This window comes from Peromyscus maniculatus, chromosome 9 (genome assembly GCF_049852395.1).
Source record: "Peromyscus maniculatus bairdii isolate BWxNUB_F1_BW_parent chromosome 9, HU_Pman_BW_mat_3.1, whole genome shotgun sequence".
In the NCBI taxonomy this organism is placed as follows: domain Eukaryota; kingdom Metazoa; phylum Chordata; class Mammalia; order Rodentia; family Cricetidae; genus Peromyscus; species Peromyscus maniculatus.
The window spans coordinates 27,404,316-27,429,437 of record NC_134860.1 but is presented as its reverse complement, the minus strand read 5'-3'; the positions used below and the strand labels follow the sequence as shown (position 1 = coordinate 27,429,437).

The 25,122-nt window shown below is 46.5% G+C and overlaps 2 protein-coding genes across 3 annotated transcripts in view; one reads left to right on the top strand and one right to left on the bottom strand.

Annotated features, from left to right (window-relative positions):
* Window positions 1-8,392, bottom strand: part of LOC143267458 (uncharacterized) — a 50,996-nt gene extending 42,604 nt beyond the window's left edge. Inside the window, exons 1-3 of the mRNA XM_076545546.1 lie at window positions 8,323-8,392; window positions 8,155-8,255; window positions 6,240-6,334 (exon numbers count right to left, since the gene is read on the bottom strand). Of these exons, the coding sequence (XP_076401661.1) occupies window positions 6,240-6,334; window positions 8,155-8,255; window positions 8,323-8,392 (266 nt within the window). The remainder of the gene's footprint in view (window positions 1-6,239; window positions 6,335-8,154; window positions 8,256-8,322) is intronic.
* Ptprg (protein tyrosine phosphatase receptor type G) overlaps window positions 1-25,122 on the top strand; it is a 703,035-nt gene that overhangs the window by 135,299 nt on the left and 542,614 nt on the right. The gene's annotated exons all lie outside the window — the stretch shown is intronic.

Here is a 25,122-nt window from a genome sequence, read left to right as displayed (position 1 = left end):
CCCTCACTGATGGCTTCTTTTGTGTCCACCATGCCCCATGCCTTGGGGTGTAGGTGCACAGAGGAGTGGGTAGCTACACCAGAAAACAGGTCTGCAGTGCAAATGCCTGAACTGTACCCCTTTGGTGGACAACTCTTCCTTTCTGGCTCTTTCGAGTACAAAAGTAGGTTGCAAGAAGTTTTTGTGAAAGGTGATGTTTGCTTCCTTTTCATGCATGAATGGGGTCCTGGTTGATCTCCCAGCTTTCTCCACTTGGAACAGCCTTGGGACCTGAAAGCACCTAACTTTATGAGCTCTAAGCATTTTCTCCAGGTGGTGAAGAGGAGGGTGGGGTCTCACAGGAGTGGTATGTGGGAGGCATTGGTTTTGTTGGGGTCAGTGTGTGGAGTCCTACCCCCACCTTTCCCAGGGTACTCTTTAGAGAGGGATGAAAAATGATAGAAAGAGAGACCTAGCCAATGATAGGAAAGACAGAAACACAGGATAGCTTCAGGAGGACCTGGGTCAATACCTGATGGCCAAGAACTTTATTCAAAAGGGCTTTTTATCACAATGCCAAGGGGAGAGGCAAAAGACCTCCCCCTTGCTAGATACAGCCGAGTGTAGATCCTTCCAAACACCTGGTAACCATGTATGTGGTCAAATCATCCCCTTTTGTGGCCCTGCTGGGTAAAGCAAGCTCAGATCTCACCAGGAAACCTCTGTGGGCTCCCACAGGTCAGGACACAACTGCCTCCAATCGTGAGACTGGGGTGTGTGAGACAACACCATGAAGGGGAAAGTCACCCCCAGGTTCTCACCCTGTCCCTACAGTAGGTGGGAAGACCTAGGCAGACATCTCTTGAGAATTTCATGCTGCGTAGTTTGATTGTATCTGACCGGACCCTGTGTCTATCCTTGATTTTTTTCCCAGATCTATCTTACCTTCTCTATGATTTCTTGTCCTCTTTAAAAAAAAAATAGCAAAAACCAAAAAGCAGACCACTGAGACTAATTGGAGCCACCATATACTCTTGGGTTCGGGGCTGTCCGGTGGAGCGTGGTTGACTTGTCAGAGACCATACATTTAAAGTGTATCCTCCCTTACCCAAAGTCCATCAACTGTCATTAGCCCTTCACCCGGGTTGGGGCTCATCGGCCCATTTTCTTCAGTGCTGGGATATTGACTGATCTTGTCCAGGCTGTCACAGCCGCTGTGAGTACTTGAGTGCATCAGTCCTGGCCTGTCCAGAAGACACTGGTTTGCTCTGGTCCCCTCTGATCTCTCACTTTTAACAACACCCCCCACCATTGCCCCCTACCCCATTTTCTGATGGTTCTGAGCCTTGAATGGTGTATGTATGTGTTGTTCCGTTTGTGGCTAAACAGTCCATTGACACTGTTTCCTGCCTCTAGTTATGGGGGAAAGAGCTCTTTTCAATCCATGCGGAGTGGCCATGGTCCAGTGTCTGGCTCCTCGGGGATGGACAGCTAGGATTTCAGTTTTCAGATAACACTTTCTCTGTCAGAACTACTTACTTTTGCCCTTAAAGAGTCCTCCAGGCAGCACCCAGCCACACCCAGTCATTTACATGCTAACAAAACTGTTTACATCAATACACACAGTGGATTTGGTTCCTTGGGTTGGCAGCTGTGAACAGCTGTGCGCCTGCTGACCCTGGCCAAGCAAGTTAGATTCGACCTGTGGACTGATCTGTGCCTCTCATACCCTTTCTTTAACTTCAGGTCTCCTTTGTGCTCGTAAGTATTAGTGAGGAGAGATTCCCCTTGACTTCTGTTTATATGGGTTATGTCTTGATATTTTACCATTTTAAAAATGGATGCTCAGAAAATTTAAAACTATCAATTCATCTAAAACAATACTAAATCCATAGCATGTTTACATAAAAGACATATTTTTATGAGAAATATTTTCCAAACCAAGAAGTATTAATCAGAAGCGTGCCTGTGCTTCCCGTTCTTAGCGATCTCCTTTCCATCCAGCGCAGTAGTCAGCCTTTGCACTCAGTGTGTACAGTCTTTGGAACCTGTACCCCTGTACCTCTGGGGACTCCTGGGGCTTCTGTGGGGACCACACTTTGATAATCTCCATTCTCTAGATGTCATGAATGGAAATTAATTTAGCTGGCAATGCCATCCATGTGCACCTCGCATTTCCTGGTTCCTTTGTCATCCTTTCTGAGCATGGTGGTGTCTAGCCCCACATCCCTGCAGAGGACACTTAGTCACGCGCTAGGAATCATGAAGCAGGCATGCTGAGATGATTGTCACCTCAGCTGAAATGGCTCTGGCTGCGCCACAGCGTTTTACCACAGCAGAGAAACAAAGGTAGACAGCCTGGATTCGTTGGTGTTAAGGGAAGAAAAGAAGCCGCTGTATAGGAAGGAGAGTGCTGGAGAGGGCAAAGACACTAAGAAGAATGATTTACCTCCAACTGGAGAGGCTGGGACTCTCCTAGAAAATTGGGTTAAGTACAAAAGGAAGCCGAGCCTCAGAGGGGCTGCTTTTGTGAGGACTGCAGGATTTTCGAGAGCCAGAGTTTCATAGTGGGCTTTTAAGGGCCCTTGGAGTCCAGGGGTCAAAGAAGTTTCCAAGTCTGGAGTTTTGGGAATGAGGCAGGTTATGTGTCTAGCGTCTTCAACACTTCATTCTTACTTAGTGAGGAGGGGTTTTGCTGTCCTGGCCCTCCCTCTGTTCCTTTCTGACTTGATAGGTTTGTGTATGCTACCTTGAATTGACTTTCCAAACAAGAATCAGTCAATTCACAGGTTCCTGAGACCATGCTGTGAGAGTGTGAACAACCCCTGTGTGTGTTTTCCAACCAAGAAAAGCAAAATTATTTTTAGCCGAATCTGTTTAGTTCTTAGGTACTTGTAGGTACACAGATTGAGGGTAAAGTTGCAAATCATTTGAACATGTTCAATGGTGAGACTTTACATAGGCCTGACTAGGTGGAAATGAATATTTCTCCAGCCCAGTACCAAGAGCTTGGACCTAATTGCCTTTCTTTATATTTAGCTCAACTTTAAAGGAAATTTATAACTAAATTGGGCGCAGTGAATTCCCAGGTTGCTTACTGTTATTACCTATTATAACGTATTTCTGTTTAATTTACTTCTTAGAGCCGTGGTCCTTCAGTGAGGAGAATACAACTGTGTATTTGGAAGATGGTGAGGTGAACTTGAGTGTCTTTGGAGGTTCAACTCAGGATGTGTAGGGGGAAGAGACTGACTTTTACTTTTTTCTAGAATGTTCACATTTTGCGTTTTATCTTCAGGATTTAGGAGACATACCCTGGGTTTCCCCCACCCTCTCCTCATGTTCAGCTGCGTCATTTCCATGCTGTGTGTACACCTCCTTCCCTACTTATGACATTTGTTACTTTTATATTCCACAGGAAATATATGTGAACCCTCCTAGCCACTTTGATTAGAAACAAATGCTCGTCCCCATCATTAAAGCTACAGCTGTAGGCTCTGCTGCCGTACAGAGCAAACTGCGCTGCCTTGTCCTGAATCTCAGCAGTTAGCAAAGCAGTGATAGCAGTTGAGCGAGACTCCTGGTCTCTGGAAACACAGGCAGTAGGCGACTTTGTGGTGGTGATCGCCGCCCCCTCACTTGCCCCTTGGTTCTGTTTACTGCTAGCCCCGTATTTCTTCTCCTGTGTTCCCTAGCATTCCACCGTCACGCCATATGGGCCTTTTCTCTGGTGATTAATCAGGCTGCATGCTGGGCTCCCTGATTCCCTGGGGACTGTGTTTCCTCGTGGCCTTGTCAGAACATGCAGAACAGCAGCACGATGCTTCTCGCATTTGCACCCACTGCTAACAAGGCGCTCGAAGACTCAGACTCACCGTGGATGTGAGGCAAGGGAGGCGGATGTACAGTCTCAGTTCCCAGTTCTCTGCTGGGCTGCATTTGAGGAGGCCAGGTCACATGGCCTTATTACTGTCAGGCCTCTAATTTTGTGTTATAGTGATGATGATAACAATGCTGTGTTTTGTTTTGCTTTTTTTTCTTCCCATTTTTGGCCCAAAGTGAGAGCAGTAAGCAAAACTGACCAATTCATACCTCTTACAACAGATTAATGAAAAGGAGTTGAGAACTGTTTTTAAGACTTGCCATCACTATAATGATGGGAAGCGAAATAATAGCAGCCTGTGTGCTTTCAAAAGCCAAAACACAACAGTCACATATCTAATTGGCTACTCACAATTTATGGACCAGGGCAGTGTCTGTCCTACAGAATACAATGAGCACTCCCACTGGGCCCATGACCCAATAGTAGGTTTCTAAAGAAAACACAACAGTTTTCAGAAGCCAAATGTCACCCCCCCTCTTTTTGTTTTGTTTTTGTTTTTCGAGACAGGGTTTCTCTGTGTAGCTTTGCGCTTTTCCTGGATGGAACTCACTTGGTAGCCCAGGCTGGCCTGGAACTCACAGAGATCCACCTGCCTCTGCCTCCCAAGTGCTGGGATTAAAGGTGTGCACCACCACCGCCCGGCGCATTGGGTCACTTTTTCTCAGTAAGGAAGGATTCAAGCAGATGAAGCTCTGTTCATTACTCAGGCACACTGGGTCATTTAGATTTCAGGGTTTTCCGTCTAAAATGCCCCCTCAATGGTTCCATCTTTGAGTGCCATTTAACATGATTAAGTCTTTTTTTTTGTTTTGTTTTGTTTTTCTGGGAGGCAGTGGCAGATGGATCTCTGTGAGTGTGAGGCCTGGTCTACAGAGAGAGTTCCAGGACAGCCAGGGCTACACAGAGAAACCCTGTTTCGAAAAAACAAAACAAAAACCATACTCAGCTTTCATTCTGTGTGTGTGTATGTGTGTGTGTGTGTGTGTGTGTGTGTGTGTGTGTGTGTGTGTGTGTGTGTGTAAAGTGCACAGATCTGCCGTTTGTACGGGTGCGTTACTGTCCCCTGAGTGACATCTGTCCGCACTGAGACGAGGACATTCCCATCATCGCGGCTGCGTGGATCACTGTCCCGACGGAATTCACCAGGTTTGCCCATACCACGTCAGTGTAAATAGAGCTGCACTGTGTTTTCTCTTTGGCGTCTGGATGCACCTGCAAGCTCTACGCTGGCAGAGAAAGGAACTGTGAGAGGCAAGGAGGACACCTGGTTCAGCGTGACTTAGCTGGGCTGGTTCAAACTTCTGGAGTCTGACCCAAGCTCCAGAAGTTTTATTTTTGACATGTTTAAACACAGTACACCTTTGGGAAAAGGTTTCCTTGTGACAGTTATCACAATAAAGCTTAAAGCATGACTGCATTGAAACTCCTTTGCAAAGTACCTGTGACCTCTTTCTTATAAGGATGGGTTCTATTGACTGAGAGACTATCCTCAGGGTAAGGGTCTAGGGAGGAAGGGTTTGTAATAAGCAAGATACTAAACTCCCGTGCAGAATTCATGGGAACTCTTTCATAAGAATGGGGTCTATTGACTGAGAAAGCATGCTCAGAAGGCTGGGGAATTCAGGTGAAGCCTGTCTATACAGAATAGCAAAGATTCCCAGGCTATAAACAACACCTGTCCCAGGCTTCTAGCTGGAACAGGCATAGATCCCTTCAGGTGAAGGGAAAGCCTGCACGTTTACCATTTGTGGTTTCTATAGTGGTGTATGTGAGCACAGGGGCCTTGTGTCCTGCAGGTGTCCTGCCTTGTCTGCCCACGCAGTGTCTGTACAGATCACTAAGTCATGTGGGCTGTGGCGTTTAGTGAACACTGGTAATGGCAATGCTTGGTGATTTACCCATTTTCTTAGCGCTAAGCCCTTGATTCCTTCCAGTTCAGGGTTTTAAGTTAGGAATGCAAAGAGCATTCTAGCAGTGCCAGTTGGAGCTTGTCTGTATGCAGCACTAATCAAAGGTTCTGTAAGATGGGTTTATGGTTTGCACTTGACCCTGGACTCTGTTTGCCAGAACTCTGGCTACTGTTATTGCTGGTAAGGCCAGATCTTGTTTTCTTCTCAGGTGGCGACTGTGACTTTATGTGAAAGTTCGGTGGACTGGCCACTTCAGGCATTTTTTGCAACCAGTCTTGCCCCATTCATCCAGGTGCCAGGCCTTTAAACTGCCCGCCATTTTCAGAATGATGCTCTTTGGAAGACAAATCCTGGAGGATAGGAAACTTCTTATCAGTATTGCTTAGAGCTTACGTGCTTTGGAAAGAAGTTCTGATTACAACGATGTGAGATTCTGTAAGACTGATATTGAGAGAAGTCATGCTCACCTTCGCTGGCTGGTGTTCCAGATTTGGGTGGCATTATTAACAGCCTTGCTGCTCATGGCCGAGTGAGTGGAGTTCAGAAGCAAGAAGTAGAATTCCTAAGACATCGCACAGCTTGGGGGAGGTGGTGCCGTCTCCTTCTCGGCCCTTGTGCTGCTTGCTGAGTCTTCTGAAGGTACTTAGTTAGCTTCTCCTGCTCATTTGGGTGGAAGTAGAGTGCCGGGCCTCAGTTCCCTCAAGGGTACTCTCTCACTTGAGAAATCTTTGTATTTGATATGTTTGTATAGGTTTCTGAGAGCATATTCATGCACATTGGCTTAGGATTCCTTGATTATAAAGGACATTTGCAATTCTAACATTAAATAAAAGCTCATCTCTGTCCTTTGAAGGGAAAGCCCTTCCCTGCATTGGGCTGTGCATTGCTGATACATGGCCTTGTTATCATGGAAGAGAGCTGGGTCATTGTGTAGTGAAATGCACAGAGCCGAGGTGCTTGGCTGGGTACGCTAATGTGGTAAGGCTACTTCACCTGTGTGACCTGTGTTCAGATCAGACACGGGCACACGTGGCTCCTCTTTAAACCACAGCCACCTTGAGGCATCCTTGTGTTGGGAGTGTAAAGTTAATGAGACGTGTCTTAACATATTTCAGCTCTACCTTTCTTGAACATACTGTGAGGGGGTTGGATTGGATTCGTGACCCGTGGAGAGAAGCCAAAATTGATCCTGATAAGTTTGAATCCCCAGTTATTGGGAATCTGCCACTGCTGCTGTAGTAAGTTAGGATTCTGCCACTCCTCCAGCTGCATGACCGCACATGCGCAGTTCAGTAGTAAGCAAGGGGTCTTACGTCATCCGTGTGCTTTATGATTATGCCGTCATTTGTGGCATAGCTTGTGAGCCCACCTGTGCATGTGCAGGGAACCCTTAAAAAGCCAGTCACAGGCTCCTCCCCTCTCCTGCTCCTCCCCTCCTGCACGTGTGTCTTCCCAGGCCTGGTTACTCTTCTGACCCCCTCTCCCTCTTCCTAAGAAAGCTGTGATACTGGGTTTTGTTGTGTCTCATGACTTTTTCGCCTGGTAACAGTGCTGCTTATTTTTAAAACCAACAGTAAGCCAATCAAACCGAATTGACAAATACAGGTTTAATAAACAGAACAAAAACTCCTGGGTGACCCTGGGGAAGGCGGGAGAGGAATCACAGGGCAAATATGGCGATCAGGTCTTATATAGCCTGTAGGCGTGGTCTTGAGCAGCCCCAGGGAGGGGCTGATTTTTGGCGGTTTTTTTCAGGGGTGGGGTCTGGGATGGGAGGGCAGTTCTAGGAGAGGGCCTCTTGGGGCTGAGGTCATCAGAACAGGTCCCCTGGGAGGCCAGGTAATTTAGTGGTGAAAAGCTTGGGTTTTGAAGGTAAACAGGCTGGGTTTGAATCTCAAATCTGTATGGCTAGTTTTAAAAACCTCTCTTCTTTGGTCTGTCCACCTATGAAAAGAGTGTCATAAGGGTTGTCTAGGGCAGAGTGTTTCAACCTTGTTATTATTTGAGTCTCTGTTTCAGATTATTGTTGTAGAGGGCACTGCTGGCCATGGCTTCTACCAGTTTGACGTGGAAAGCTGTCTGCAGCCGTTGTCAGAATTCTTCATGGGGCTGTGAGGCCCTTTGGTCTCATGTTGGATTACTTGCTAAACTGTTATGGTAAAGTTATTGGTCAAATAATTTTTTACCTTCAAGTAAAAAAAAAAATCTTTGGAGTAAGCTTCTCAGAAACAGAAAGAAATATCTATCTGTCCCTGTTCTCTGTGCTTCATACTCTTGATGTCGTCTCTTGAGTGGGGTGGGGTGAGTGCGCACCACTGTTTGATGAACGATCTCATCTGCCTGCCTTCTGCTCCTGGCCACTGCAATCAGCAGCCCTCCTACCTGCCCGTGAGCAGTCCGGCTTCCTGGGATTGTGCGCACAGGCTCGTTCCTGTGGTCCATGTTCACAGTGGAGGTCTTATAGGAGTTGAAGCTAGGCAGCCCTGCAGAGAGCGTGAGTAGAAGCTTGCTGGAGGTGTGGGCACAGGTGTCAGGCAGTGGTGTGCTCACCCGATGTGATGAAGACATGGAAGAGCGTTGGGTGGCTGAGCTTATCGCCAGGTGTGAGTTTCTCACTCATTAGTGGTTGCACACTCAGACTTACGGAGTGGTGTTTGGTGCACCTAAGGCGTGAAGTTGAGTTAGTGGAGATGCTGGGATGGGTGTGAAGAGTAGATAGAAATAACACTTCCAAAAAGGCAGATGGAAGGTAGGGAGCCAAACTGCAGTGTCTGTCTGGGCTTGGATTGTTTGGGGCGGGTGGATGTTGGGAAGATAGGCTGGTGAGCAGATTCTTTATTTTCTTTTTCTTTGTCAATGATAACATTTTCTTACTATTTCATGCTTTGGATTTCCTGGGAAAGTTAAAGGAAAACTGAATGGATGCATGGCTGCTGTGGAGTAGCTCACTTGTCCGTTAGTCCAGTAAGAATATTTGGTTGTTTTGAGGCAAGGTTTCATGTCACCCAGGCTGGCTTCTAACTTGCTCTGTAGTCAAGGTTGATTTTGAACTTCCAAATCTCTCTTTTCCACCTCTAGTGCTGGATTTGTTCAAGGACTGCTGTACCGGCTTTAAAAAGATTCTTTCAAACCAAATAAGAGATGCCATTTGATGTCGCTATTATTATTTAAAGAGTGTTTTTTGTCACCCAAATAAAAGTGGATAGCTCAAATCATAACTGTACAATAAAGAAAAGCTGTATAAAAGGAAGACGCTTGATAGCTAGGCAGACTCATTTTCTGTTGCATCCCTGTGGCCTTCCTCATTACACTCCCCCCGCCCCCAACCTGATAGAGGTAAATCCATTGATTTGCTGGTAATTTGGCTGAGCAGGGGCCATGTGGTACCCCTCGTATTTGGGATCTGTCGCTGATGCTTTATGTCTCCTTCTCCCCTCGCCCCTCCCTCCGGTGCCTCCGAACCCTTCCCCAAGGCTAGCCAGAACAATGCCCAAGTTCATCCCATCACTCGCCTCTCCTTCCTTTGTTACAGTCCAGAGGAGGAGCCTGCAGACTGAGGGCAATGTGACTCCTGACAGCATTGTTGTTACCGAACACTGACAAGCCTTGGGCACTCAGAATTAGAACACTTCACTTTAGAATTGGGGCTATTTAACAAAAATCTTTAAAAACCCCTCAGAGAATGTAAAATTGAGCTGGGAGTTGTCTCCGTGTTGATGAGCATCTTCCATTTAAATCAAGGTTCTGACCTATTTTCCTTACGAGTCACTGGAAAATACATAAAGACATAGAATCTATAAAACTGCTAGACAAGAGAGAGCCTCATTTCTTACTTTGGAGAATATGCACAAAAGCTACATCACTTTAGTTTCTCTTTGTGAATTTATTATTATTATTAATATATTAATTAATGAAGCAAAAAAAAATACAGCATTTGAAAAATTCTCAAAATAATCCCCTTCCTAATACCAAGACCCTCTCAGAAGGAACTGAATTTTGTGCATCGAGTGCGTTTGCCCTCGGAGGGGAAGCTCGTTTGCAGATTACCCAAATGTTGCATTCATCTTGTTGGTATGCTTCTCAGTCTTTGGGTCTCTTTGAAATCTTTGTAAATCATTCTTCATCTGGTGGTCTCATGGTTGTTAGTCTACAGCCTTCCAAACGTAACTTCCAATAGTGACACAGCAGCTAGCTGCTTCTTACTGTGCACTATAACCATAAAATGTTCATGTAAATGTGTGTTTTTACCTGTGGCTAAATAAAAAGAATGAGTGATTTTTTTTATTAATTAGTGATTTCTGAATAGGATATATGCATATGCATTCATGTATACACACACACACATGCACACACACACACACACATATGTAGAGATTTATTATAAAGATTGGCTGTTGTAATTATGGAGGCCAGTTAGTGCCAACGACAAAGTGAACTAATGATGTAGTTTTGTTTCAAGACTGATGGCCTGCTTCTTCACATTAGTTTGAGGGTGTGGAAAACACACTCCCAAGTGAAGGCAACCAGGCAGGAACGCTTCCCTTCCCTTAGGTGTAGACATTATTATTTTTTCTACTTAAGCCTCCAGCAGGCTAGATGAGGACCAGACCCAGGCCTTCTTCACTCAACCTGCAGATTTAGATATTGACCCTTACCAGACACCCACCATTTACATCAGAATACTGCTCAGTGCAACCTGGGTGTGGCCCAGAAAAGTTGAAGATTTGCCATCATAGCACCAAAGAAGAATTTTATTTACTTTGTGCTGGGGTTGAACTCAGCGCCCACATCTGTGCTGCCCATGTGCTCACTGTAGAGGTAGACCCCAGTCTGTGGTATTCCAGTTCATTAGCAGGAGCAGTGTTAGTAGTATTTTGAGGCAGAGTTTCTCTGTGTAGCCCTGGCTGTCCTGGAACACTCTCTGTAGACTAGGCTGGTCTTAAACCAAGAGATTCACTGCTTCCGCCTCTGAGTGCTGGGATTCAAGGAGTGTGCTACCATTACCTGGAGTTAATTTTATTTTTAGTGCACTCTTGGTGTGTTGGCTGTTTTGTATGTCATCTTGATACAAGAGGAAGGAACCTCAGTTGAGGAAATGCCGCCATGAGATCCAACTATCAGGCATTTTTCAATTAGTGAGAATTGGGAGAGGGCCCAGCGCCACCCCTGCACTGGTGCTTCTGGCTTCTATAAGAGGGCAGGCTGAGCAGGCTATGGGCAGCAAGTCAGTAAGCAACCTCTGTGTCTGCTCTTGCCTCTAGGATCCTGCCCTGTTTGAGTTCCTGTCCTGACTTCCTTCAGTGTTGAACAGCAATGTTAAAGTGTAAGCTGAATGAACCTTTCCTCCCCAGGTTGCTTTTTGGTCATGGTGTTTTGTTGCAGCAATAAAAACCGTAACTAAGAAATTTTGCATTTGTGCTCATCACCCCCACCCCCATGCCGTGCTACTGTTTACTGTTGCCCCTGAATTATAATACTTCTTATACAGATCCCAGCCACTGGCAATGTAAGTTCATGAAAACATCCCTGTAATAGAGCAACTTCAATAGTATCAGTCTCCTGTGCAAATGAAGGAAGCATGGTAGCTTAGTGTCCCCTTTAAGTGGCTTGCCTCCTAGATTGGGTGTGGAGGCCATGGGACACTGTGTGCCTTTCACATCCTGCTAGGTGCATCATTAGTGCACACTAGGCTCCATGTACATCTTTCCTAATGAGCTGGTGCTCTGCACATCCTAAATTGAGCTATGTATAAAATCTTCATTCTGCATGGAACACAGTTGCAGAATGTTTTAGAAACAAACAAAAATTACTTTAACTTACTACAGATAATCCAAAACAACCCTGAAGGGAAAAAAGAAATACGAAGGAAAGGTACATGACTGGTCCTAGGTATGATGGGGCAGGTTTATTATAGATATATGGGAGAGCACAGCCAGAGGCAGGGACATCTGGGGGAGTCCGGAGTGGACCTGACCAGACTAAGCTGGGCCACGGGAGGAGTGGGCGGGGAGGAGGGGCGCGGACCAGGTACAGCAGCCCCTCCGGGGCCCAAGACAGAGGAGATGAAAGGGCCAATTAACCAAAATGGTTGGATTGTATAGGGAAGGGCAGCTCAGCCCTTGGCCTGGAGGATAGGGTAGGCAGTGGGGGATGACAGCCATACCCTGCAACAGGTAGGGGCTGAGAGAAGCTGGGAGAACCTGGCAGCCAGCCTCCGCTTTGATATGTTAAATAGGCACCTCAGCTCCTCCCGCCTCGCCTCCCCCAAGCATATTGTGTAAGATCTGGGGTCCATAGTGCCTGGTGAAAGCATGTGACTGAAGCAGGTGTGCCGCCCATTGGAAATTCCTGGTGCTGTGCAGTAAGTCTGCTCATGGTTGATTCCTCACAGTTTTGCAGAGTCAGTGGAGTGTCCCCATTGTGTGACTGAGGCCACAGGTGGCTAGAAGACTAAGTCTGATGAGGCCAGTTATATAAGTCAGACTGACTAAAAACTTTGTAATGGGGCATTGGTAAGGTTAGCCACCTGCATCATAGACCCTCTGTGTGGGAGAGTTGGGGGGCAAGGGGGGTACTTGTTCATTGATGGGAAATGTCTTCCTCTACCTCTCTCTACCTTATCTTTTGAGACAGGGTCTCTTCACTGAACCTAAAGTCCACTGATTGAGGTAGATTGGCTGGCCGACAAGCTCTATATAGAGGAGGGGAACTGCTTCCCGTCCTCACCCACACCCCTCCCGCCCGCCACCAAGCAGAGACATGGTGTATAAAGCCTGAGTTTTTACATGAGTGCTGGAGATTTGAACTCAAGTCCTGGTACTTGCACAGCAAAGATTTTATGCAGTGAGCTATCTCCCCTGTCCAATCGTCTTTATATTTTTAAGTAGCTGCATTTTTAGTGGTTGCTTAAATATTCACAAACCTTGATTTTTGCTTCTTGGCCTAGGAAGCCTAGGGTGGTCAGCAGCCTCTTCTGTGTTAGCTACTCCTTCATCGTCTACGGCTGAAAGGCGGTCTTTCCACCTGCAGGGCTAGTCAGCCAGGCTGATGCTCCCAAACTTAAGCATAGGTCAGGCCAGCAGGCCCTCTGAGGCTTGCAGTGGTATCCTGTTTCTGACAGGTCCTCAGGTTTTGCTGATGTTGCTGTCTGGGGACCTCACAGGAGAAGCCTAAATCAGGGGGATGAACTGGGATTAGGGAATTCCCAAGAAGTCTAGAGCACCTCATTGTAGGCGTTCGTAAAGGGCGAGCAGCCCCTTCACGTTGGGTCCTAGCATGCCCTAACTCACTGTAGCACTGCAAGTTAGAATCTTATGAGCACAGTGTGTGAAAATGGGGTAGCTGGCACCGAGTACTACAGTGTTCTCTCCCTATACTGTTTCATAGACACGTGGCTGACTATGTGCTTAAGCCCCTCTTACTTAAGTGGTAATCACTGCTATCAATTAGTGATGATTACCATGTGCCAAACTCCGTACTGAAACTACCTGATCACCTCCTGTAGGGCATGCGGTGACGTTGTGAGGTTGAATCGTGGCACCACCATGGTAAAAGGAAGCACAGCAAGGTTGAAGTTCCGTGATTAGGATGTGGGCCCAGGCCGTTCAGATCTTTGTAGCTAAGAACTGTCTCTTTACTGTCATAAAATCTCGTTGACGTGGTCCTCCGTCACCACCGTAGACGCCTATGCTACGTGAATTCTGTCTGTCTCTGTAAAGTTAGAGAAGCCTCACTTTGGGGGAAAATGGCCGTTAGGTATAGTGTTCCTGATGCTTTTGTTTTCATGGAAAAAGTGTTTGCTTCTGGTTTCACTGTCATCAATAGTTTGTTGTGATTTGAGTTATGTTATGAGTTTACATAGCGGAAAAAACCCCAGACTCACATTGAACACATGCAAATATTTTGTCACAGTTGCTTATGAGATTATTTTCTGGTAGAGAAAACACTGGAGAATTGCTTGGTCCCTAAACATTCATACCTCTTCCTTCACTAGCCAAAGTAATGTCTTGGTTTCTTCCATATTTACAGCAGAATGAGCAACACTTAGGGGAAACCCTGCGTCCAGGAGCAGCCTGTGACCCTGCAGTCAGCGCTGTATTAACTGCTGAGCGAGCCCCTTGTGTGAAGTCAAGCTTCTTGGCTGTTGGGGACTGGACGGGGGTGGGGGGTGAGGAGGATCGTGTGTATGAATGCATGTTGGTTAAATATATGTGATCAATGTGGTAGTGTTTGAATTTCATCACACTTTTTTTGAGATTAGGAAGTAGAGTCCGTGTAGCTCTGGCTACCATCGAACTTGCAGACATCCTGCTTCAGCTCACGGATGCTGGTCTTGTCGGTGTGCACCCTCACACCTGACTCGGCATCTGGAATTCCCACCTAGAACACTCGCCCTTCTCCCTTTCCTCGGTCAGTTTACTTGCTGTTCTCTTGATTCACAGGTGAGAAATGCCCTCTATAGGCTCTGGTATTTGAACATCTTCTTCCCGCCAGTGGCCCTGGGGAAGAAGCATGTCACTGCGGGTGGCTTGGCGAGCTCATAGCCTCTCCCTACTTCCAGATTGCTCTCTCAGCTTTGTCTGTGTGTGAACATGGGATCCTCCCTCCTGCCACCCCTCTTATGCCTGAACCATGAGCCAAAACAGACTCTCCGTTCCGTACATAAGACTGCTTGTTGTCTGGGCAAAAGGAAAGGAAGGAATGTGTCCCGAGCCTTTTACATTCCTAGAACGCATGCCTGTGAGGGCCAGTTTACATTGTTATCTGAGCTGTGGCAGGTCCTTAGGGCACACGATGGTTCTCAGGCCCTGCATGTGCCACCTGTCTTGCTGATATGGGAGAGCAGAGTATGAGAATGATCCTGTGGAGCCTGCCTGGGCTTAGGTCATTCTATTTTCCATTACCTTCTTAAATTTTAGTGTCATGTGATTTTTCTAAAAGTGGTAATATCTGGAGCTAATGGAGACTCAATTCAACAGCACTGTTACCTTCATCCCTGTGTGCTGTAGGCAGTGTGTTCCAATTCTTGGTTCATCAAGGGTGGTCACCTTGTCTATTACCAGGCAATGAGGCATCCACAGCTCTATTAAATGGCCCGCAACAGTTATGTGCCCATTTCCACTTGTTATTGGACATTGTGCTGATTGCATGGGTGATTTAAATGTTAAAAAGGCATTAAAGCATTTGTTGTAATAATTAACAAAGAATTGGTTGGTTACAAATGAATGATAATGCCGTATTTTTAAAGAATAGTATTGCGTATCTTTGTTAGGTGGTATAGTTATGAAACATTAATATCCAAATGGGAGATTTGAACTGAATGAACTCTAAGATCATTTCAAGGAAGTCCTCTCTGGTTTCTGAGGTGTGAGCTCTGTAGCTATTAACAGGCGTGGTGAGGTGTCAGTTCCGCCCATTTGTTCACTCCTTAGAGGGAAGCCCCAGTACCACCTTTTGTCCTGCTCAATAGTGTTAGCTGAACCTGGAGAGTAGGCCGCAAGGCTTCTTCCTCCTCTTATCTGTATTGATAGAAGAGCCTGGTGTTTTTCTGGTAAACAGAGACTTGTGAGTAAAGAGCAGCTTTTAGCTTTTCTGCTAGCTGTGATGTAAGTTCTGTCTGGTGGAGTGTATGGCCACTGTGTCCAGAGGTTTCCTTAAAGGGAGAGAGGCGTGTCATTTTTATCCTGCTGACTGGAATGTGGACATGGGCTGCATCTTAAGTTCATGAGGTTAGTGCTGTATTTCAGAGACACAAGACAGAGGCAGCTCTGCATGTCCTCTTGTGATGATGATTGCTTCCAGAAAGGCCTCTGACTGGAAGGATGAGAGCCTGAAATTTTAGTCAGGCTCTGCTTTCCAAGTTATGCTCCCGGAGCAAAGCTGGGTCTTTGCTTCCAACGAGACTCATGTGCTTGCTAACCACTGTACACCAGATGGACTCCTATCACCCCAGGCCTGCCCTCTGCCAATTAATTCAAGGATGCCACATAACCTCGATACTGTGGTGTGTGCCAGTGTCACAGACTACCTGCTCTAGCTGCATGGAGGGATGAGGTCTAGTCAGAGGCCTTGGCTTTGGCACTTGTGCTCTAGCATTGGCGTGGGTCACTGTCCTTACCTTTGCACGGTTGGTTTGGGTGTGTATGTTTGCAAACGGTGGGCACTGAATGCGTCCAGTTTAAGCTAGCTGAAGTTTGGAGGTCATCAAGAGCTTACAGAACATAGAGGTAGAGGAAAGAGTCAATTGGCGTTGGGGAAACATCAGAAATTGTGGAGGCTCAGAAGAGGGCCATAGATTGCACATCCACACCGGTTAGGTCTGCTTAGAGCTGTGGCTCCCAACACAGGGCAATGATTCATTTTTCCTCTGAGACCTCATTTAGTTAGACTCCACAGTGTTACCAAGCCATTGGGCCAGGCCTTGGTCCTTCAGTGTGCTCACCTGGAAGGAAGGCCCTGACCTCCCCCCAGTTTCTGCGGGTGGCTGGCACCCCTCAGAGCTGACTGTTGTGGAAAGAACACACTTTTTACCCAACAGTCAAAGCTACAGATTGAGTGGGGGATTGATGCCACACAGCCAAAGAAGAGAAAAGGGAGAGAAACAAGTTAGTAATGATGACATGTGATCACATCCCGGCCAGGCCGGGTTCTAGTGTAAACTCATTTCCCTCCAACAGGGGTTCTTTTACCCTGTTTCTTTTTGGTACTTAATTCTCCCCTATTAAGAAGCTCCTGGGAACTCTGTTTGTTAGTCCAGCTTTGCATAGTGTCCTGAGCACGATGTGAGAGGGCTGTAAAGCCACAGTGAATGCAGAGGGTCTCCCTGTGGGACTGTGGTGTACACAGTGCTGGACGGGTTCCAGAATTGTCTGTTAGCTGCACAAGCCACGCCCCTTTCCCCCATCACTTCTTACAAATGGTAATTTCCTCTTTTCCCAGTACTGTGACTCATGCCTCGACTCTGAGGCTCTCACTTCATCTTGAAACTTGGAAAAATCTTTTTTTTTTTTTTTTTTTTTTTTTTTTTTTTTTTTTTTTTTTTGGTTTTTCAAGACAGGGTTTCTCTGTGTAGCTTTGCGCCTTTCCTGGAACTCACTTGGTAGCCCAGGCTGGCCTCGAACTCACAGAGATCCGCCTGGCTCTGCCTCCCGAGTGCTGGGATTAAAGGCGTGCGCCACCAACCACCCGGCGGAAAAATCTTTGTTTTCTTTCAGAAGGCTGCTTCCTGCCATGTTGGGGTGTTTCTTTACAAATAATATGGCTGTGGAACCCCAGTATCTTTGCACAACAATGAATTTGTGTATGAAGGACAGCTGTCAATTGAAAGAGCGACCGACTTCTCATACAAAGTGAAAGAAAAGACTCTCTGCCCTCTTGCAAACAGTCTGTTTCACAAATCCTTTGCATTATAATTATTCTAGAACTAAGTTCACGGATATTACCTGAACAAATTAGAACTGTCTCATGAAGAAAATAGTATGTTTGTGAGCTATGCTTAAATGTGTGCACAGGAACTGTTGCTGGAGTGCAGAATGCCCTCTGGCCTCAGCATCTGAAATAAACCTGTACCTTCGCCATCTTATAAAAATTCCTAACTTTTTAACAGGCCTCTGGCAGTATCATCTCTGTAAACCATTTTGATGACTGACTTCTTTGTCTTGAGTTATTTGAACCCTTACTAAAAAGCATGATGATGTTACTCATTTAAAAAAAAAACCCACTAGATTTTCTTCTGTTCATTTCTAAGAAATTATTTTTGAGACAAAGTCTTACTCTGTGTACTAGGCAGACTTCAAACTCAGCAGTCTTCTAGCCTCTAGGGCATCTGGAGTGATAGATGTGCATTACCAGCTCTGGCTTCTTACTTACTGGTTATATGTGTTTCTTTTGCACAGTTGTGTGTGTGTGTGTGTGCGCGCGCGCGCGCGCGCGCGCGCGAGCACTCATCTTGGAAGGAGCGTGTGGAAGCCTGAAGCTGACATTGAGAGCCTTCTGTTACTCTCCACTTACTTCCTCAAGGCAGGGTCTCTTTGTGAATTTAGCTCACTGATCTGGCTTCTTTGGCTACCCAGCTTGTCCTGTTAGAGATCTTCTGACTCTTGGAATTAAGACCTGGCCCTTGCTGGGTTCTGAGGATCTGAACTCTGGTCCTCACACCTGCACAACATGCTCTTTAACCACTGAGCCATCTCCTCAGCCCCACAGATTCTTCTCAACATAGGGTGGGTGACATTCTGCTAAACCTGCCATATGTTGAAAAAAATCTTGTAGGTAGAAAAATGAATATTTCTCCTCTTAGCACATCAACCACCACTATTAACAGCCCAGCATTGTAAGAATGAGTGGACTATATATTGTGAGCCTGGGAAAGTTAAAGGTTTAAGTTCAGTTTCAATTTCTTCTGGATGCATAGCATGTTCACATATTTTAAAGGAAAACAAACCATGATAGGCTGGGGACCATATGTAAAATGTTTCCTAGAATGACATTCTCATTGTAAACTCTTACGCCCCAAACCCTGTACCACCTGTTTTCCTATTCCTTTGTGATTAATGTCTTACTAAAAGGGGAAGAATAGCAAGATTGATGTTAGTGGTTATAGTTTCTTGAGTGCTTCTGATAGGCAATGCAGTCTACTCACAGCCTGAAGAAGTACCCACTGTTGTAGTCCCTGGTCTACAAATGTGGGAACCAAGGTTTAAGTTTCCAGTACCAAGACCAGTCTCTGCTTCAAGAGTGATGCTGTGGTAAGCCAAAATGTCTCCTTTTTTGCTCACATACTTAATACTTCGAGGTAGAGTTAAGCTTTGACTTGGAAAGCTAGGAGGCATTATGGGAAGAGATGAGTTGTGTTGATGGTTGTAGGTTGAACATGCCTCTGATGCTCAAAACGTTTCAGATTTCAGATAAGGTTCGAGCTATACGCACAACTAGTGAAATCTATGCAAAGACTTCAAAATTGGCAGTTTCTGCACTCAGAAATTCTTCTTGTCCCAAGCATTGCTGATAGAGCACAGTGCTGAATCAGGGTTAGAAAATAATAAGTTCCTTTTGACTCAAACCAAAAAACTCCATTCCCTCTCTCTTCTTGCTGGCATATTATACTTGGGTTAGATCAGTGACATTACTCCCTCCAAAATGATTTCCACGTTCATAGCCACTGTTCACTTTGGCCAGCTGTAATAGGATGTAGAAATGAACTGGAAAATGCCAGTTGGGTTCATGCCACATTTTGGAGAAGACATGTCTCCTCATTTTGTATCTATTTTAATGCCCCCTTTTGGGGGTTTGTGTATGCTCTAGTGGGTTAGAAGTGGTTAGTGGTGTGATATTCTTAGACTTATTTAGTTTTAAGATGTGGGACTGTTGATGGCTGAGTGGTGAGAAAGCAGGGCGAGTGGAGGTTTTTTCTGTATCACTGTTGCTATGAAGTAAGTCAGGAGTTATGTATGTCTGGGAGAGTTCCATGTACTCAGGCTTCTGTGGTGTGGGACTTGGTGGCTTTTCTTAGGAGATGTGAGACCAGGGTCCTGGAAAAGCCAAGGATGTTTAAGTGGCCTAGGGGGGCTGCAAGGACAGGTTGCTCAGTCGAGCTGGGCTGTGTGGTAGGTTGGATAACTCTTTTGGCTGGCCACCCACCTCATTTCATCGGATATGTAGCAGAAGCCACTGACTCATAGCCATCATTGACCTGTTGGAGCTCCAGTGGCGATCCAGCTCAAATGGTAGACCTAGGGGTCACCTGGACCGATGACAGCAATAGAAACCCCAAGCCTGCCTAATTGTAGGCAAGCTTTCCACTCCCACTCTTGCAAAAGGTGTCATAGACAGCAGGGTACCAGATGTAAAACATTGTATTCTACCACCTGCTATAAACCATGGATCTCACCACACTGGGGAAAATGGCAATTGAGTATGAAATTTGCGGGACTTTGTTTACCTGTGTTATAACGAAGATGGAATTGAACAGAGCTCCTGGAGTATAATATTTTTATCAGAAGAAGAGAATCAAGTATTTTCAGGCCTTTATAAAGTATGTGTAGCCTCGGACTTGCAGAGGTTGGGGTGCCCAGTGTGGCCTTCCCCCTCCTTTCTGACATTTGTAGGGTCTTTGGGTGCTTCTTGCTTCTCTCCACCCTTCCCCCGTGGTAGACCTCTCATCTCTTCCGTGTCTCTGCCTCCCGACTTCCTCTGTGGTGCATCCATGGTGGTCTGTAGCCTCTTCCAGGTCTCCTCTTCTCCCCGCTTCTGTCTTGGTCTGTCTGTGAAGTCTCCAGCACCTCCTGGGTCTCCATGCCTCCGGCCCTCTGAGCTGCACCGGAGATGGTTCGGGAGCCTCTTCCGTGTCTCTGTCTCCCGACTTCCTCCATGGCGGCGCACTGTTGGTGGTAGCGTTGGCACTGGTTGTGGCAGAGTGGGCACAGCGGAGAGCATAATGAAGCCGTGGGTCTGTCCAGTCCTTCCGGTTTCAGCTTGTTGGCTCTTCTTCCCATTTGTCTTCATGGCTGTCAGGTGTTCACTGTATAAGACATGAAGAGTGGCCTCTGCCGGAGCCTCGGGGGTGGGGGGTGGGGTTTGGGAAGGCACAGCTAGCAGAGTGTCATTTTATCAGTCTTTGTTTGCCTGAGTCAGGTGGAGCATCAGGCTCCCTCTTCCTTAACTCTGTTCTACTCAGACTCTAACACCAGGGGGGAGCTGGGGTGGTTTTCTCTCTATTGCAGTGTCTACACTTCAGGCACTGTTGCTACCCAGGGGATATTTGGCAATGCTTGGAAATAAAGGATTGCCATCTCTAGGGGTAGGATGTATGACTTGCTAATAACACCTAGTGAGGGGGCAGAGGCCAGCAATTCTTCTCAACATGAAGCATGAATGACTGTCAAATCAGAGAACTGTTCTGCTTCAAGGAGTGAGTGCTGAGGCTGAAATCCCCAGAACCATCTAACTGGCCTACACAGGAGCATGGCCGGGTGTACCAGGAGCATGGCCGGGTGGTACCTGCATCCCTGTAGGTTTACCTGCCAGTTCTAGAAAAGCAGTTTCCTGAACATTATCAATTTCCCCTTTAATTTACATTGCAAACTTGAACGTAAAGCTAATGTCATCACCACCCCAAAGGGACACAAGAAGTTACGAGTGGGTGGAATCCAGCCAGGGGCTGAATGCCTCCAGCCGCGTGTAGTCCACCTTGGCTAGCCCTTCGCTGTCTGGTGCAGAGCGGTACAGTCTGGGCAGGTGCAGGGACCTATGGAGGACTGGTGGTCGCTCCTGTGTCATCCCACTTGCTGTTATTTGTCTGGTCTCCTTGGCACCAATCTGTGTATTGACTGGGTCTCACCCTGCCTGTTCCTTCCTCTGGAAAGGGAATACACTGCAGGGAGCAGGTTGGTGGGCGAACATAGTTGAATGCACACCTGCCATGAACCCACAGATCAAGAGCCAGCACATCATCAGCCCCTTGCTTGGGAGGCCCTTCACACACCTTTTTCCTCTTGCAGGAGAACTGCCACCCTGGCTTGTTGAGGGTTGGCTTGTTATTTATTTATTTTTTCATTTTCGTATGAGCAGCTTAAGGTAGGTAGTCAGAGCACATCAGTAGAGTGACTTAATCACAGGCAGAGTCCTGAACTCCTCAGGTAGCTGGTCTCTATTTATGGGTTAATCCCAATCTTTGTCAAATGCAGTTAGAGGCTTTTGAAGTATTATCTGGTTGCAAGGCACCAGCTATTATAACTTATCCAATTAGATTTGTCACTTGTTTCTGCTGTGTTGGCCTTGATTATTTAAATATTTTACCTGTGATCTCCTAAGGTGAACTCTCTTTGCTCGTAATTTTAATTTATCGTCTATTCTATTTGCCAGGCACTTAATCAGACACCTCTCTGGTGATTGTCTTACAGGATTATTTAACTTCTTGCCTTTCACTACATTGTAAATTTAACCAAGCACAATACATCTGTGCCCCATTTTACCCTTCAGTCCTGCTTCTTTCCTAACTGGCACAATTGTACATTTCTGCTGTGCTCACTGGCCAGTCTCTGGGGCCAGTGCCTGTCTTAGATCCACAGCCTGAGCTGTTGCAAATGCTGTAAGTAATAGACTGTCATCAAATCTGATGATATTAACTATTTCAGTTTTGATTGTGAGTTTAGGATACAGTGGCTTTCCCAGGTGTGAAGATGTCTACATTCAAATATGTGCTATTTAGCCCATTCCCTTGTCTCTGATGGGTGAAACTGCTGGTGTTTTATCCTAGAAGATGGCAGAGGCATGTCCAGAGAAACAAAATTGTAAAACCAACCAACCAACCAACCAACCAACCAACCAACCAACCAACCAACCAACCAATAAAACCCCAACAGCTCAACACTTGACTAGAGCTCAAAGGTGTTGTAGGTAATAGTACATATTCATTAAACCTCGGGAGGAGGAATGTTTTATGGGACCTGTTTTCTGTTTCTAATGGTGCCAGGTAATGCTTAGCAAAATTGAGTTACTTCTTATAAAACCCACAGAGACTCTCGGCTGGGCTGTCGTAAGCAGGCTCCATGCATCCCCTTCGGGTGTTCTTAGTGGCAAGAAAGAAAGGTGCAGCTCAGAGCAATGAGAGAACAATTGGGGAGCAATCTCAAGGTCCAGAGGTCAGACATTTCCAGAGAATCGGAACCCAGGTGCTTTCTGTCCTCTTGTCCGTGTCCGCCCCCCCCCCCCCCCCCCCCCCCCCCCCCCCCCCGTGTATCAAATTTGACTGCAGGGTTCTTGACTGGGCAAGGTGGAGTGTGATGAAATGTCGTATGTGGATCTACTGAAAGCAGTGCATACGAAATTAAGGAGCATCCTTGTCTTAGTCTGTTTTATGCTGCTATCCCAGACTGACAGACAGGCAGGGTAATTTATGGTGTAAGGAAATTAATGGTTTATAATTCTGGAAACTGGGACGGGCATGGCAGTAGCTTTGATCTATTGGTAGGTAGCCTTTTGCTGGGTTGATTCAGGGTGGAAGAGCAAAGAAAAGAGGGTGAGAGGAGAACACACAGCAGTAGAGAGAAAGGGTTTCAGCCATCCTATATTCATTTATTTTTGTTTCGTGTGTGCATCTGTTTGCGGGTACATCTTTGCGCCACATGTGTGCCTGATGGCTGTAGAGGGCAGAAGAGGCATCAGCTTCCCTGAACAGGAGTATAGATGATTGTGAGCTCCCACAATTCCCAGTGGGTGCTGGCGGTGGAACTCTGCTCTGCTAGCGCAGCGAGTGCCTTAACTGCTGAGCCACCGCTCCAGCCCCAGTCACCTATTTAAAAAACTGCTTCTGTACAAACTCACTGGCCACCACGACAGGGTGTTAGTCCGTTCAGTTCAGTGCTGTGCCCGTGGTCCAATCACCTGCTGCCAGCAGTCCCCTCCAGCCCCTTTGCACTGGACCCCAGCCCCCAGCACATTAACTCTGTGGTGCATGTTCAAGTTGCAATGAGGCACAATGTCCAGTGGAGGAAGGACTTTCCAGAAACTGAGTGGATTCTGTTCTGGAAGAGGGAGCGAGTCAGATGAAGGGGAACTAGAAAGATGGACAGCCATTGAATTCGCTGGAATTAGAATGGGGCTTTCCTGGGATGGGGACGAGCTCAAAGCCCTGACTCGGTTGCCAGTGCTGCAGAAACTCTGGAATCCCAGCAGCAGGGGGTGGAGGACGGAGCACCAGAAGTTCATTTTTGGCTTCATAGTGAATTCCATGCCAGCCGAGGCCACAGGAGACGCTGTCTCAGAGGAACTGGTATTGTAGCTCCGTTTGTACCTGAGTCTCTCTGTTTGATTGACATTCTGTGCAACTATGTAGAGTGTGGAAGTCAACTGCAAATTTCTAGTTTTGCTTTCCTTTAGTTTTATACTGCAAAATGAAATTTTTATTTTGGTAGGCAATTAATAACCGAGGTTTTCAGTTGCATTTGCTCACTTTGATTGAATTGTAAATAGACTGTCATTTCATTTTTCCTAAGCCTGGAAAAACTGGCACACAGCTGTTCAATATGTAGCTACTTAATCATGAACATGCATTTTCTGTTCTCAGTCACTGCGGGAAGGTGCTAGGCCACGTCACATTCTCTGCAGCTTCTACCCAACTTTTGCCAACGGGTTCTTCTTCCATTTTACCCATTCTGAGAGATGTGCCATGATGTTTCCAGGTGTCTCCCATTTGTGTTTCCCCAGGGGACAGGGTTAGTGCTCTATTCCTTTCTCCTCTGTGTACTTCGCCTACTTTCTTAGTCGCACCCACTCCACCCCCAAGCCCCCCTTTTTGAGACAGGGTTTAGCCTTGAACTTGCCGTGAAGCTGAGGATGACCTCAGCTGTCAGGTGTTGGGATTGCAGATGTGTGCCACCTCGCTTGTTTAGCTCACTCTCCACCTACTGTTGGGCTTGGAGAACTGTATGCAGACCCATGTCAGGTACATGGCTTGCAATTTCCCCCCCTCATAAGAGATCTTCCTACTTCATTTGCACCAGCAGCTTTCCCAGAGCAGGTCCACACTTGTGGTGAAATCCTGTTCCTTTTTCATTTTCCTTCCTGTGTGAGAGGGAGGCTGAGGTGACATCTCCCTTCCTGGCTTTAAACCTTGGATATGCAGTCCATACAGGCACCGTTGGTGGGGAAGTGCTGCCTCGCTCCATTGAATGGCTTTTGTGCCGTTGTGAAACCCAGTACAATCAAGTGGCCGTACTGTGTGGCTCTTTGTGGGGTTTCTGCTCTGTTCTGTTGGCCTGTGTGCTCACACCATGCAGTCTGCATTATCTTAGCTGGGAACAGCTCAGAGTAATTTTCCTTCTTCCTTCTCTTTGATGGTATCTCCTTTGAAGACTTGATTCCCTAACCCCACCTCTTTCTTTTTTTCTTCTTTCTTTTTTCTTTTTTTCTTTTTTTACCTGAAATGACCACTGTGTTCCTTGAGAATGACCCCAGTGCTCTCCGAGAAGCCCTCTTTTTCATGTGGCCAGTTTCCTGAAGGCCATTTCCAAAGGGCTGGAAATGTCTGCTTATCAACTATTTGGCTTTTTTCTTTGTCTGGAATCCAGTGTTGAGCTGGATGGCAGGGCTCTGCAGAGGCGCACACACTTTGATCCTTGAGTTCGGATGGGCTCCTGGGGCCAGCACTGTGGGTTATTCATGATATAGATAACAAACAAGGCACCATGGAGTGCGAGTTGTAGGGGACACGATGTTTGTGACTGCCCAGGATGGTTGATACCTTCCCAGTTCTCATCTGACTTCTGGTGTGAGTACACCCAGGGCATCTTCACCCTCTGTGACCCTGGCACTGCACTTCAGAGTTCATTCAAGTCGCATTGGTGTGGTTTA